Source organism: Teleopsis dalmanni, chromosome 2 (assembly GCF_002237135.1).
Source record: "Teleopsis dalmanni isolate 2A chromosome 2, ASM223713v2, whole genome shotgun sequence".
Taxonomy (NCBI): domain Eukaryota; kingdom Metazoa; phylum Arthropoda; class Insecta; order Diptera; family Diopsidae; genus Teleopsis; species Teleopsis dalmanni.
In genome coordinates, this window is record NC_051847.1 from 50,579,722 (window position 1) to 50,594,869 (window position 15,148).

General features: G+C 31.6%; 2 protein-coding genes across 2 annotated transcripts in view; one reads left to right on the top strand and one right to left on the bottom strand.

The window, feature by feature from the left end:
- LOC119674511 overlaps positions 1 to 15,148 on the bottom strand; it is a 284,554-nt gene that overhangs the window by 241,558 nt on the left and 27,848 nt on the right. The window lies entirely within an intron of this gene.
- Positions 3,923 to 6,300, top strand: LOC119674512 (protein jim lovell-like). Its single transcript, XM_038085654.1, has one exon. It carries the CDS (start codon positions 4,138 to 4,140, stop codon positions 6,298 to 6,300), a length of 2,163 nt encoding a protein of 720 aa, XP_037941582.1. The 5' UTR covers positions 3,923 to 4,137.

A 15,148-nucleotide genomic window follows, 5' to 3' on the forward strand; every position in this document is an offset into this window, starting at 1 on the left:
ATACCACCTATACAGGACACTTGTTTGCAATGTCGCGCCTATAATTACTGAAATTTCAAGGAACTTGTCAAATTTCCTTGAACTGAAGTATCTTAATTTAATATATTATTTATGACACTACATATGTTAACCTTCAAGTTTTATGACAATAGCTAAAATACCATTCTCAACAATATTCGTAAATTAGTCATAGGCAACACATACTTCTAGCCTTTACCATGGTAAATGCATAAAATGACCTGGGCTTACATACTCGCATGTAAGTGCAGTAGGATCATAAATTACCTGTCTCAATCGCCATAAGAAACAATAATTTTGGATAGTTAGTTGAGAGTTTCATAGGACAGGTACTGAACCTGTCGAATTTGTATGTTTATTTGTTGTGTTGAGCAAAATACAAATTCGCATTATGCACTCTCATATTTATCAATATTATCTTTCAAAATATTATCTTTAAGAAAACACTTATATGCGCTAGTATATCCTTCATATATTAAGGCTGGTTGTTTTTTTTTTTGTAGAATATATTCACGCAGTTCAGTAAAAATGGTGCAGTTGTCAACATTCATTTTAATACTCAATGAAAATATAGAAACTAATTTTTAATTTCTTATCTGCAGATACGCAAATCGTTTAGTGCCAATATTTAAAAAATGTAAAATATATTAATAATAGCAAACTTGTGCAATAAATTATGTGAATAATTAAAAAACTCAACCAAAGGAAAAAGACTTAAGGACAAATAAGATTAAATTTTAAATTAAGATTAATTAGATGAAATTTGTTTGTAACGGTAAGTGTAGTTCAAAGTACATAAATATAAATCTAAAAATATCTAGTTAAAATTGTTAGAAAAAATAACTATATAAATTAATCTATATATTATATTGTGATTTTAATTACACCCAACGGATTTGAAGTTACACGGTTGAAAAAAAAAATTTTTTTGTAAAAAATTTTTAATCTAGTACAATCTTAAAATCACTGTCTTGTTTGACACTTGGCATTTTTTTTACACGGATTTCTGAGGAACGTACCTACTGATGTAAAAAAAGAGTTAGGTGTACTTAACTGAAATTATAACTTATACAATTGTATTTAAACAAATAGTGAGAGCAAAATTCGTCAAAGACTTGTGGATGTAACTGCACAAATAGATGTAGGTGGCAAATCTTTTCGCAAAAGATCGGTTTATTTAGTTCATGAAAGTGGACCTATTATGATAAACCTCAGGAGTAATTGCATTGAATAAACCGTCCTTAGGTTTTACAGAACTCTTGCTTATGTGTTATTGAACCGAGTCCACCCTCTTATCTTTATAATCTTATGTTTCGATTGTTTCTTTAAACACCGTTTTATTTAGATATACGGACCTATTCTGTGCACGGACCTATTCTGAAGGTAATAGGATTACACTCCCCATTTTTACTCTAATTTTTAACAGATTCCCAAATTTTTTTAAAGTTGACTATATAAGTTGTAAATTTTAATGCTTCTTTAGTCACTTACTGCAGTTAGATTCTTGAACAAGGTCAAGATATTTCAAACTATGAGATTCAAAGTTAAAACAGTTTATTCGCCTTTCTATTAAAATATCGGTTATAAATTTCTTTAATCTGTATTTAATGAGATTGTACTTCAATCACGTTCTCCAGTTATCTTAAGGCAGTAAATCTTGTTCTATTAACTTACTGTAGGTCCAGTCCAGTGAGAGGCATGCACTCAGTCATCTTAAACTCTGACATTTTATACAAATTTTTTATCTGCTCTCTTAGTATAAATACAAATTATATCACTAGTATCAAGTTAAGTTATTAATAATAATATATATATGAAAATAAATATATAGATATTCTTGTCAATATGACGAAACATATATTTTCTATTTGAATGGCACCTATTTTTACCTGAAAACCATTGCGATGCAGTGCCAAACAAAATATAGTAATATAAATATTGTTTGTACTGCTAGTATTATATTAATTTGATTATTACTAATACAATTCACATAAATGTATATACATACATATATTTATATGTTTATTCCTAAAAATAAGTCATTATGACGAAATCATTAATTTTTTAAATGAAAACAGTTTTCTGAAAACCTTTGAAGTGATCTACAAGTCTACCAGTTTAAAATTCGACTTCGTCGAAGGCGTCCATGATTTTATCTTTTGTGTGGATTATATTTCAGTTCTGCTTTTGTTATATTGTGAATATAACAAAAGCAGTATATATGTTTCTTTCTCAAGCTTGTCATATTCAATAAAATGTTATTCCTCATATGCTCTATAAGCATTTGTTGCTAATAGTTTTTGATCACGAGTTTTTGAGATCCATATAATAGTATCAATATGACTTAACTAAAAAACATTTTAAATATTATTAATTTGAACTAATAATATAAAATTTAAAATAATAATAATATAAATATTACAAAGAAATTTACAAAAGCGACAAGAAAATATACAAATTAAATTCTGACTATCTCAAACATAATATTTAATGATATTAGCTCATACTAAAACTTTTGAGCTCTTATATGACATTTCAAATGGCCTAAGTTGATCCTTAGGATTGCTAGTATAACCTAACCTAACCTTACAGAAAATGCTTTTTAACTATTTTATAAAATATAAAATTTTTATATTTATTGTATTATCTTGTGAAATAGCCGAAATATATTCAACTAATATGTGTGTTTGATAAAATTTATCTTTTTACTAACAATACTGAGTTCAGACATATAAAAAACATTAAAGAGACACTAGTTTCGGTTTTTTTTTTCAATTAAACTAAAACGTAGAAAAACTTTTTAAATTCAAATAAAAATTAATTGCAAGAAAAAGTAGAGGAGGAGTCCTTTTTACAAAATGAAACATTTATCAGAAGCCCTGCACTAATTGCACATAAATGCATTCGAGCATTACATGTGTTAATATGCGGTCTCAGCATACAGCGTCAAAGCCGCCACTTGCACTTCACATCAAGACGTCAAGTCTTCAAATTCCCACCTCAATAAAGTGACTTTTCAACTTGCGTCTGCGGTAACAGCTGTTTTAATAGCAATGCAGAGCTAGTAGGATACAGCATCCGTACACACTTCTGAGACAGTAAATAAAAATATTTATCTTAACGTCGTAATAAGTTTTTAAAAGGATACGTTAAGTATAAAATGCAAAGAATAAAATATGTTTTTATTTAACAGTAAATGAACTGAGTAAGGTGTATGCTTAACTTGGTTTATCCAAAAAAAGCAACTCAGAGCAACAGAAAAACTTTTTCAATTTAGTTTTACCAGACACTGTCAGATACCATGAATACCGTTTTGCGCTACTGCAAGATATCCAAAAAAATAAAATAAAATAATTCACACACGCATGCATAAGCACGCTGAATTAATTAGATTCCATCCACATACATATCCAGCCAAAAGAAGGCAGAACCACTTGGAACAGGAGCAGCAGTATCAAGTCAAACAAGACAAATAAAGCGCATACATCAGCTATTATCACACATCACGCTTGCTAGGATTTTTCTTTTGTTTTACTTACGAGAAAAATAGAAGACTACCAGCCGCATATCCTTAAGGATACACTTGTAGACACGTACCTGAGATTGTCAAATTTAAAATATCTTTTTTTTTTGTTGTATTTTATTTTTTTTTTGTGTGGAATTTTTTATGAAGAGGCAAATTTTTGCTAACGCATTAAAATGATATATGTCGAAACTCATTAACATATTATCACATATAGCATATGTCATGAATACTTTGATATGAGCAACTTGAGCAAGGCACGCGGATTGCCTTCAGCTCATAAGCCAAGTTGCAATAGGAAAGTCTTTAAGCTACAAAAAAGAAAATATATTAAAAGAGTAGAACTCATGTTTATCTTTTTCTTTATCTCTTTACAGGCATTACTTCAATTTAATTCAAAAACAAAGAGCAGAAGTGAAGAAGTGAAGAAGCTGAAACAAAAATATTAACACACAGAAAACGTACGCAATTTATGTAACTCATCACGTGGCATATGAATGTGTTACGCAGCTTTAAAGATTTTCACGTGATTTCTTTTGCAACGAGAATATTTAAATTTATTTATTACAATACGAGTTATTAGTGAATGAATCTGAATGCTAAAAGAATCGGAGGATATCATCAAAAGACGTAAACTGTCTCTGATGCATTCAACAGAACAGACTACTGCCACGGCCACACCACCGATAACACCGCCAACACCGCCACCACTCAAGATGATGACAACAGTTACTGCATCAGCAGCAGTTGCAAATGTATTAACTACCACCACACAGTCCACTTTCACGCCCAACTCAATGCCTGCCGCAATGCTTGCAAGTATGCCCAACACACCAAATACAGCGACAGCTCCAATACAGGATCACTACAGTCTGCGTTGGAATAATCATCAAAATCACATTTTACGTGCATTTGATGCACTTCTGCAAACAAAAACGCTTGTTGATGTAACACTCGTCTGTGCCGAGACCAGTATACGAGCCCACAAAATGGTGCTCTCGGCGTGTTCACCTTTCTTTCAGCGTGTATTTGCCGAAACACCGTGCAAACATCCCGTCATTGTACTTAAAGATTTTCGTGGTTGGGTTGTGCAGGCTATTGTTGACTTCATGTATCGCGGTGAGATAAGTGTACCACAAGAACGTTTACAAATGCTCATACAAGCTGGTGAATCCCTACAAGTACGTGGTCTCGTAGAGAGTTCAGTACCCGAACATACGCCCACACCTGCTGCATCTCCAGATGACTTCGGCATGCTAGATACTTCGCTGATGTCCTCAGAATTGGAACGTTGTTCAAGTTTTGATGATGAATCACCATCTATGGTGACGGCTGGTTCAAAAATTATTTTACCTTCTCGTCTCTTTAGTTCATCAGCACGAAGAGAACGTGAACGCAAGCGTGAACGCGAACGTGAAAGAGAGCGAGAGCAATTAGAGCGTGAAATTGAAAGTGATCAAGAACTACAACATGAATCAGGCATACATTCAGATCTGTGCACGTCACCTATGCCACGTAGGAAACAAGCACGTCCAAGACGCCGTTCTGGTGATCTACCACTTGATTTACCTGGCAAACCCGGCACACCAATACCTGGAGATGAAAATAATGAACTTATGTCGTTAGAAAAAATGAATGTGCATGCCAAGAGCTTAGAAAATCTCAAAACTGTGATCAAAAGTGAGTTAGCTGAAGCAATAGATGATGATAATGATATCGAAAGAGAAGACGACAGTGGCAATGGAAATGACAGCAACGAAAATGTTGGATCTCATGAAAAAACAAAATATATGAATGAAAAACAATGTAAAGAAATAAATTCAGTTGATGACACAAACCACGAGATAAATCGATCAATTGATATCGATGAAATTGCTGATGATGATGATGACGACGAACATGTGAACCATATACGTCATAACGATGAAAATGAACAACAAGCTGAACATGAAGATATTGAAGAACTTATTAAAAAATCCAATGAGCTACGACGAAAACCACAAACTGATCTTTCAGATCTACCTGAAGATCTGTGTACAACGAAAAAGGATAATGATTGTAGTGGCAATCATTCCGAAAATGAGACCGAATGCACTGCTGTAAATAATAACAACAATAGTAAATTGAATAACAACAATCGCATTGTGCTCTCCTTGAAAGATATACGACATTTGAACAAACCCAGCTCATCATCAACCCCCAACTCCAATAATAGTCTGAACCCTTTCGCAGCAACAAGCTTAAGGGACTTGCGACTTGATCGCAATGCAAATGCTGCTGAGAATCAATGTAAGCTTGATGCATTAGAGGCACAGATGCATGCAGCGGCAGCTGCTGCGGCTGCGGCTGCAGCTGTAAATAACGATAATCCGTTTCAACATATGGAGCATCAAATGGATCTATCCTTAGCTGCAGCGGCAGCGGCAGCAGCAGTTTCACATCAACACTCAAGAGAACGTGATCACGCCATGCAACGCGAACAACGTGAAATGCAACAGCAACATAATGCTTACGCCAACAGTTTACTGGGACAAATGGGTATGCCTGGTCTGCCACCATTTGGATCGAGTGGTGGTCCTGCACCGCACGAAAGACTGGAAGAAAGTATGAATCGGCTAAGTAAGGAATTTACACCGAGTTCGCCAATGAGCCTACCAACACACTTCAATCCACCTGATGGACCACCGCATCCTCCGTCACCGTTACCCTTTCCTGGTATGTCATCGGCGTTAGCGCTAACACCACCGCATAGTAAGTAAAGCATGAGTAGTTTTTTGATTTTAGTGTAAAAATTTTAATTTATTTATTTCTATGACATATATTTAACAACTTTTATTATATATATATTTAAATGTTTATCTAACTCCAGACAAACTTGAAATTTAAAGAATTATAATTCCTCATATACATATTGGAAATCAAATATTGTTCAAGGATGTACTTGGTTGATTTGTACTTTTGGTTTGAAAGCAAAAAAAAATTTATTTACAAAGTACATGAAAACTGTACAATTTTTGCAGTAAAATAAAAATATCACAAATGAATTCACAAAACATCAAGCAAAAAATACAAATAAAAGCACGGCAAACTGTTGCGAAAAACGGAAATCCTTAATAATCATATTCGTTGATGTATGCACACGTCACTTCCTGTGCGGTGCTTTACTTCTCAAAGGAAAAAATCAGATTTTTTTTACTGAATGCTGTGCAAATAATTTTTCTCCTCATTGATAAAGTTTTGAATTCTTACGCTTTGATGCATTTGCACTGTAGCTCGAAGGATCTAGGTACTCCTCGCTGCGTTGAGGCAATATAAACAAAAGCAACATGTTTGCTTTGACAGCGCGTTTGACATTCGCATTAGGGATTTTACACACTAACAACTTTAGTGGTCTGATGACGTGCAATTTCAAGTGACTTAAAAAGTCAACAACGGCACCGCCAATGCTTTTCTTTCCAGCACTCCAATCTATCTCTCCATGGATGTACTGCATTCTGTTTCGTGCAAAAGCAGTTAACTTGATTTTAATGCATGTTTTTTTCCAGTCAGGATGCAACACGTGTGTGCATGGAGTGCATGCAAGTGATAAGAGCACATAACATTTGTAAGCAAAATGCGGTTTCCATTGGTAGATTAACTTTTATTTTTATTGCCTGCTTCTTTTAGAGTTCAAAGACTACTTCTTTTTTTATTGGCCCATGAAAAGGAAGTGGTGGCAGAAGAAATTTTTTAAAGGAAGTGAAAAGAACGAATATAATCAGATTAGTTGAGAAGAACTGGTTAAAGTGTCTATAAGCGAAGCTAACGCAATTACTGAATATTCACTGATTGTTAGGTTAGTTGACACACTGAATACAATCCTAAAGCTTCAATATCTATTTAAAAGACCTTAAAAGGTAAACTTGTGCATACTGTATATGTATTAAGAACACTTGTTTATGCTGTAAGGATCTTATGTCCTTAAAGAAGTGAACTAACGATTATTATATATATACGTTATAAGGTCTTTAAAAGCTCAAGTTATGCTATTACAGATTTATAACCAAATCTCAAAACTCCAAAACCCGTTTAAAGGTCCTTCAAAGCTAAAGTTTGCATAAGATATATACGTTAGTAAGGTTTATCAGAATTTGCATGAAAAAATTTAAAAGATTTTCACTAATGTACACAATATTATTAATCAGAACAAGTGTAAAGATTATATTAGTCGCAATCTTAGTTAATGTAGCATTATTTAAAGTACTTTAGTAATTATGATATGGATAACATTTGAAATTAAATTTAATTCGCATTAGTAACTTTTCTATTACCAAGAAAGAACTCCAAAGTTTTATATAAGTTGGAGACCATAAAATATGCTGTTGCGGTCAAATAAAAATTCCTAAACTTTTGAAAGCTTCATTGTCATAAAAGAGTCAGAATCTTTCTTCTTATTTATAACATGACTATAGGTTCTGATTTATTCTCTAATGATTTTTATATATATCTATTGAATCACTTTATCAATTTAAAACTTCTAAATATAATTTTAAAAATCTCAGGTAAACATATGGATTCACATGAGGGTTTTGTTCCTAATTGTCGTTTTGCATTGAAAGCAACAACAATTGACAGCTAAAATTAAAAAGTAAAGTTAGCACACCACTTTACACAATACAACACAGACCACGTGTTCTTTCAGACAGCGGCAAAGAGTAGACTAACATGATAATGGATACATTTTACGATCACCATTGGACGTCAGATTTATAAAATATATATCTATGAATAATACAACTTTGCCTAACAAAATAAACTCCAATTATTTTTACAAATCTTCTTCACGTACATATAATATAAAAATTAGATTTTGGTACGCATAAGCTTTAAAAAACAAGGCAAGGTTAAGTAAAGCTGACACACCACGTCCACATAGCGTCCCAGTAAAACATTTTCCTCCGATTTTAAAGTAATTAGTTTGACCTCAGATTTATAAAAGAAATATCTGTGCATCGTATAATTTTACTATGAAAAAGGAACTTCAAATTTTTTTACAAATTTCGTAAAGATCAGCTAAAGATCAAAGTTTGAGGAGCCACACCTAGAATGTTTAAAACATTTATTGTTGTTTCAAAAAAAACTTTCTAGAGTTCCTGAAATTAGTAATTCTAATGTTGTATTTAATTATTGGATTAGTCCCCTTCATATATAGATAATATTTAACTGACTAACTCATATTGCTTCATAAGAGAAATAAATTGGAGGGTAAAGTTCAAAATCGCCACAAATGTTAAATCTAATTGTCTTTGTTTTATTATGCAAAGATTGCTGCACTGAACACTACATAACTAATTTTTATATATAATAAGCATTACGCTAACAAGTATTTTATAAATATAATTAATATTAAACGACTAAAAATAATCCATGACAATATGATGTTTAAAAATAAAATTTATTCTGTGTACATTTTGCTGAAGTCATTATTAGGAAATCAATGGGGAAAGGATACATTTCGTAACAGCAGTTATGTGTACGCGAATACCCTACAAACGGTTGCATACCATAAATCCTGTTATTTTCCGTCAATTCAAACAATACCAGTCATTATTCCATTAATGTTTTACGCTTGAAGTACACTTCTACACATGCTTAAGACACAAGTAAACGCTGATGATTGTTATTATCTCTTTCAAGACAGTGATGGAAATTATAAGAAATGTTATCTCATACAAAGAATCCTTCAAGTCCCAGCAGAAGCAGCTTTGCTGAACACGGAATGCTTCAACGGCATAAGTAAATATACAAATTGTAGAATATGTGTAGTTGTGACGTGAATGACAATGCATAATATTGATATCTTCCTGAGTGATTTCATAAGGTACTCATAAGGTAAATATAGATGCTTACGTATGTATAAAATAGCGCATAACTAACGGCAGTACCAGGTTCTCCTCTTTGCTACCAATACACTTGAATCTTGAATCTATTCAAGCGTTTTTATTCATCATGCATTCATTCGAATGCAAAACAAAAGCTTAGCAAAATCAAAAGAAATAAAAAAGGACTTAAGCTTGTTCAAGCTGAAGTTGATATACATATGAACATACGCACACTCAAGGAACTATTATGCGTCAGGACATGTTATAATGATAACCATTCATTCGCGAAATATAACGAAGACGCGTTCAATTTTTATGAATAATTCTTCGCTTTTGTAGAAAAATCTCAGTAATCCACAAAGCAAAGGACACGCACAGTGGCATAAGAAAGGAAATCTGAAAATAATATGAACGTACATATTTGTTAAAAATCTTTTTTGGTATGATGATATGACAAGGTGTTTCAGGATAACTTTAGAATATTGTTTTTTGGAACTAAAGAACTCATGATTCCTATATAGATTTGAATTAATTAAAATTAATTTAATTGTAATTTAAATAAGAGTCATACAAATTATTACAATATGACTTTTTACGGTACCATATAACCACCAAAATATTTTTTATAATAACACCGAACCTCAACAATCTGAAGTGCGTTTTAGCTTTCTACTTCATTATCCTTCATTCTTCTCAGCTTTTAAATGCACTTTTTTAGTTTCTGAGTCCAACAGCTAAAACTTTAGTTTCTAAGTCAAACAATTAACAATTTATGTAGGAGTTCTCTCTTTCTAGCTACTAGTTCTACATAGTTTGGAATCATTTTATGAATTCTGTTGTTTTTTGTTCTTCTAAAATAGCCAATCCATCTGAACCTCCAGACTTGATTATTCAAACATTTTACACACTTTTGATTAGCTCAAACTAGTTAGTATATTCTCTTTTCACGAACTTTTGGCAATCACCCTGTTTTGATGCGCTTGTTATTAAACACACTTCTGGTCCGTATATGATATCTGATCTTATAACCATTTTGCATATTTTTAGCTAATACATTAATGATAGATAGGAGATTAAATTTTAAAAATTTGTATATACTAAAAAGCGTTCCATACAAGCCATCCTGAATGCATTTCGATAGGAAGTGTCATATACTATAAGTACCCGAATGCGTTTCAACTTCTCCATTTCGTTGAAGTTGTAATTTTCTATTAGTATATTATATAAAATTCACAAACTGAGTAAAATAAAAGTATTGATCATTTACTCCATCACTGCTGGGCATTCCCCCAAAGGTGTCTACCCACTATAAGCTCTAACTTTATTAAATTATATTCAACAATGTTTAGTAAAGCCTTACCGATATTATAAAAGAACGTTTCTAAAATAGTGCTATTTTTATTCAAAATTATTTTAGCTAGCTAGCGTACTTTACAGCATAGGGCTCGAAAGATCTATTAAATGACCTAAACTCAACGAGACGGATTCAGTTTCAATTATTAGGGTTTTTAATTTGTGTTTATTAAGGTTTGGTTATCAGAAGAAAAACACTTTAGACAAATACTTTTTTGACAATTTAAGGGATTGTTCAACGGTAAGAATCAAAGATCTGTTAATTGACTTAAATTCAACCTGACGGATTCAGTTTATTAATTTTTACATTTTTATTCTGTGATTGATTAGGTGTGCTCATCAGAACAAACAGTTTTTAGAAAAGTGTCTCTTTGATAATTGGTATGACTGTTTATTGATAAGGATGAAATGATATAGATCCTAACTTCATAGATTTTTGGACAGTAAGCCGATAAATAAAGAAAGTGAAAAAGTATCTATTAACCTACAGCTATAACTAGCCAACCATCTATTCATAAAAGTTAGTTTATTTAGAGGAGTACTCTTTTGACAATTTATAGGACTATTTATTGGTAAGGACGAAAGGATATAGATCTTATCTTTTTAGATTTTTGCAAAAAATATAGCAGTGAAATGTCAAATACTCCCTAAACATATCTATTAAGCTACAACTGCAACCAACTATAAATAAAAAGTGGATTATTTATATACTACAAAAATAATCCACCTTGATTTTGAAACAATTAGTTCACTTTACTGCATACACCCTGTATATAGTACAAACAATAATACGAGTACCATACAATATATGCAAATAAAATGTGTTATAATACCTGTGATGAGCTACTGGCATATACGCTTCTTATTATTTAATAACAGCGACTTTTAAATATTTTTCTTGGCACAGGATGTATTCAGTCAAGGATGTCATGTTTGTGTGCATTTTTTTTAAACATAGTATGTGCGTGTGCACTTCACCATTCATATTTTACTGCGGTGCTTTGCTGCCAAAACTTCAGCTTAAGTCCTTAACCTTTCAGCTGATATTAGTTCAATAATTCTTTAAAAATTGTATTTTGTTTTTTACTATTAATTTTTTTTCGTATATTTTTTGGTTAAGCTACTATTTTATTTATTTTTCCATTCATTCTTTTACAATTTTAAATGCCAGAATTATTTAACCAAAAAAAAAAAAACAAATATACTCATATATAAATATACATATATAGATAGGTTCAAAAAAGACTTTAGCTGCTTCCTTCTTTTGATCGCATACGTACATGTCTGTTTCCTTCAAATTATTTACCATTCCGTACTTTGGCATTTAAGAGTACCAGAGCTACCACCTATGCTCAACTCTAAATCACATGCCTAAGGATATTTATGCAGTAGTTAGTGATTTTTCATACATCGTAAAGAATATTTGTCGCATTGCTTTACGTTTTCTTAACTTCTTTTTTTCGTTCATAAGTTGCAGAGTTCTTATTTATTTTTTAGATATTTTTCGTTTTTGCATTAATATTTATTTTTTTTTGGCTGTTTTTTTTTTTTGTAAAATATTTCATGCTTTTTCGCTTTAATTTATTTTATATCCTGGCTGAAGCGCATACGAGTGGCTTCTACATGTCGTTGCATATTTTTGGCGGGTTAAACTTAAAAACTCCCCAAAGCGGATATTATTAATATGAATATCGCTACTGTGTGTTTCGAACAAGTTTATTGGAAAAAATATACCATAATATATTTTATATATTATTTGTTGATATTGTTGTTGTTGTTGTTATTGTTTGGGCTTTACATAAGGACTAAAGCGTGTATTCAAGAAAAATAATATTCCATATATAGAATTGCTTTATTCCTTAAGACAGAAATTGTAAAGTTTGTGTCGTAGGTTGATATGACAAACAAACAAATAAACATACCAACGCCAACAAGGTATGGAAAAATATTTTTAAATAAATATAATAACAAAAATATTAAATTTTTACAGTTTTGTTAAGTATTTAAGCCCTTCCAATACCACTGTGATGCATATAGATATTTGCTTTGTAAAGTTAGTATACTTAGAGCTACATAAATAAAGGTTTTAAATCTGACAGTGGCGGTTTTCTAATACAAAATGTTTACAAATTACAATTTTTATAATTTCATACCAAATTCATATGATTTCATATCAAATCCGGAACCAGATTTAAACATCCGGTGGGCTGCGGCAAGTATAACTGATCATCTACTATTTATAATCCAAACAATATCGGTTGCTGCCTACTGAATTTTCGCCGCGTTTCAAGCAAATAAAACCCGCTTTCGGCGAGAGTATATCGTCCAGACAAAAGTGATCTAATTTAGTCATTCTTTTTACTTCTACTTCCTCTTCACTATAGCTTTTGTAGAAGTCAATAGATGAATATTAATTTTTAAGAAATGTTTGCTGTGCCAGGCAACGACATCTGTTAGGATGAAAATATCATTTTCTAATATTTTTAAAAGAAGTCTCCTGGACAAGTTTCTATTTTGACCAGGTAAACCTCGTGTGAAATCCTTTACAGGCATTTGAAGCAGTAAGAATAGGTTCTTTTTTAAAAGACTATCTTCTTTGTAATGCGATTTTCCTTCATATTACTCTACAGATTTTATGATCCTAAAGACCTTTCTTTAGATAGTGTCTTATTGTGTTCTAGCTGGAAAGCTTGTTGATCATATCGACTTTCAGGAACTTATGTATATTTAATTTTTTTACATAGCAGGGAGCTCTACAGACATTTCTTTACCTTTTCGATTGCAATCTTAGTTTAGAATTGAGTTCGAAACAGTACCCAATCGTTACATCGCGTATATCTGGCAAAGTTTTATCATTGTTTTATATGATAAAACCGCATGTTTGTTATCTAGCTTAGTTAAAGTTTTGGAACAATTGTTTAATTTATTACAATTGTTCTTTGTTGTAGAACTAGCTACGTAGAGTGTAAAATAGAAGTTAAACTAATAACCTAATATTTGCTTGGATATATATGAAACCTATATGGAATAAATATAAGAAATTGGTAATGATAGGATATTGTTTTAATTAATATATCTCATATACATTGTTCTCTTTTACTTTAATTTTTTTTGTAATTTTTTAATATTGCCTATTATTAACAACATTGATTTGTTTACTTTAATGTCACATATGTTATATCTTTTTACCTTGATTGAATACATTGCATATATAGATAGAGATAGATAAAGAACGGGGTACTAGCTCACATTTGAGCAGAGCACTGCGACCATGATTGATCTTTTGTGCTACAACAGACCCTAACTGAACAGAAAACATTCCGCCTTCCGGATGAAGGCTAAAATGTCGACCGTTGAGGAACACCTAATGTCGGAAGGGGAAAACAATTTCCGACCCCGTTACGTCCTCCTGGCCCAGATCAAGGCTGTGCAATCACATAGAATATGGCTTGTTGTCTCCTCTGCTTCTAAGCAGAGTCTACAATCTATCTCTTCGGACAGGTTCATTTTGTTGAGATGGTAACGTAGCCCTTGGTGACCCGTTAGATATCCTACCAGCAACCTCAGCTCTGTTCTGCTGAAAAAGGATATCTTATTGTAACTACATTGCATATATACTCGTATGCAAATATTTTTATAGTAACGCCACTGGCATTTTTATACAATTGATTCAAATTGCATTTAATCGAGCTTTAAAAAGTGTTTCTTACATTCATGTACTCTTGCCATTTAAAGTTATATGTATTTATTTAATATATTATTCTTATTTATTTTTATTTTTATTTTTATTTATTTTTTAAACTTTCCACACGTTAATTTTTTCACTTGATTTTCAACGAAGGCATCGTAAATTTCAATGAAGACCAACTAAATGGCATATGAAACTTTATGTCCTTGCTCCGTTGGTTCAGTGCATGTAAAGTGATTGCTTGCCAAAACTTTTTTGCACCTTAATTCACATTTCTGCAGATATGGGAAAGATATGTTTGTACTACAGTAGTACGTACATTGTAACCGCAATTGAATATATTTTGGTTACTTTTTCTGGATTTTAGTTTTGCATTTAAAACACTTTTTTCTGTCAACTAAAATATAGGCAATAAGGATATAGGCAATATATATAGGATAAGGAAGTCGGTTGCTTAAATTATTTGCTTTAAACGCGCTGTCAATTGTCGTTAAAAAATGACAGTTTTATGGCAGAAACTTTTTAGTTTAATGACTTTTTTATATAAAATTTAAATAGGTATTCAGTATGAGAATTTTTTATTTTATATTTTACTCAGTCGTTTCTAAGGTTTTAACATATAGATATATTAAATTGTTATTAGCACTGCCACTTTTTATATTCAAATAATAATTTTTCTTTAAAGAATTATTTTACTTTAATAGT

Coding starts and splice junctions, on each gene's coding strand:
- LOC119674512 (XM_038085654.1), top strand. CDS start 4,138: ATGCTAAAAGAATCGGAGGATATCATCAAAAGACGTAAACTGTCTCTG.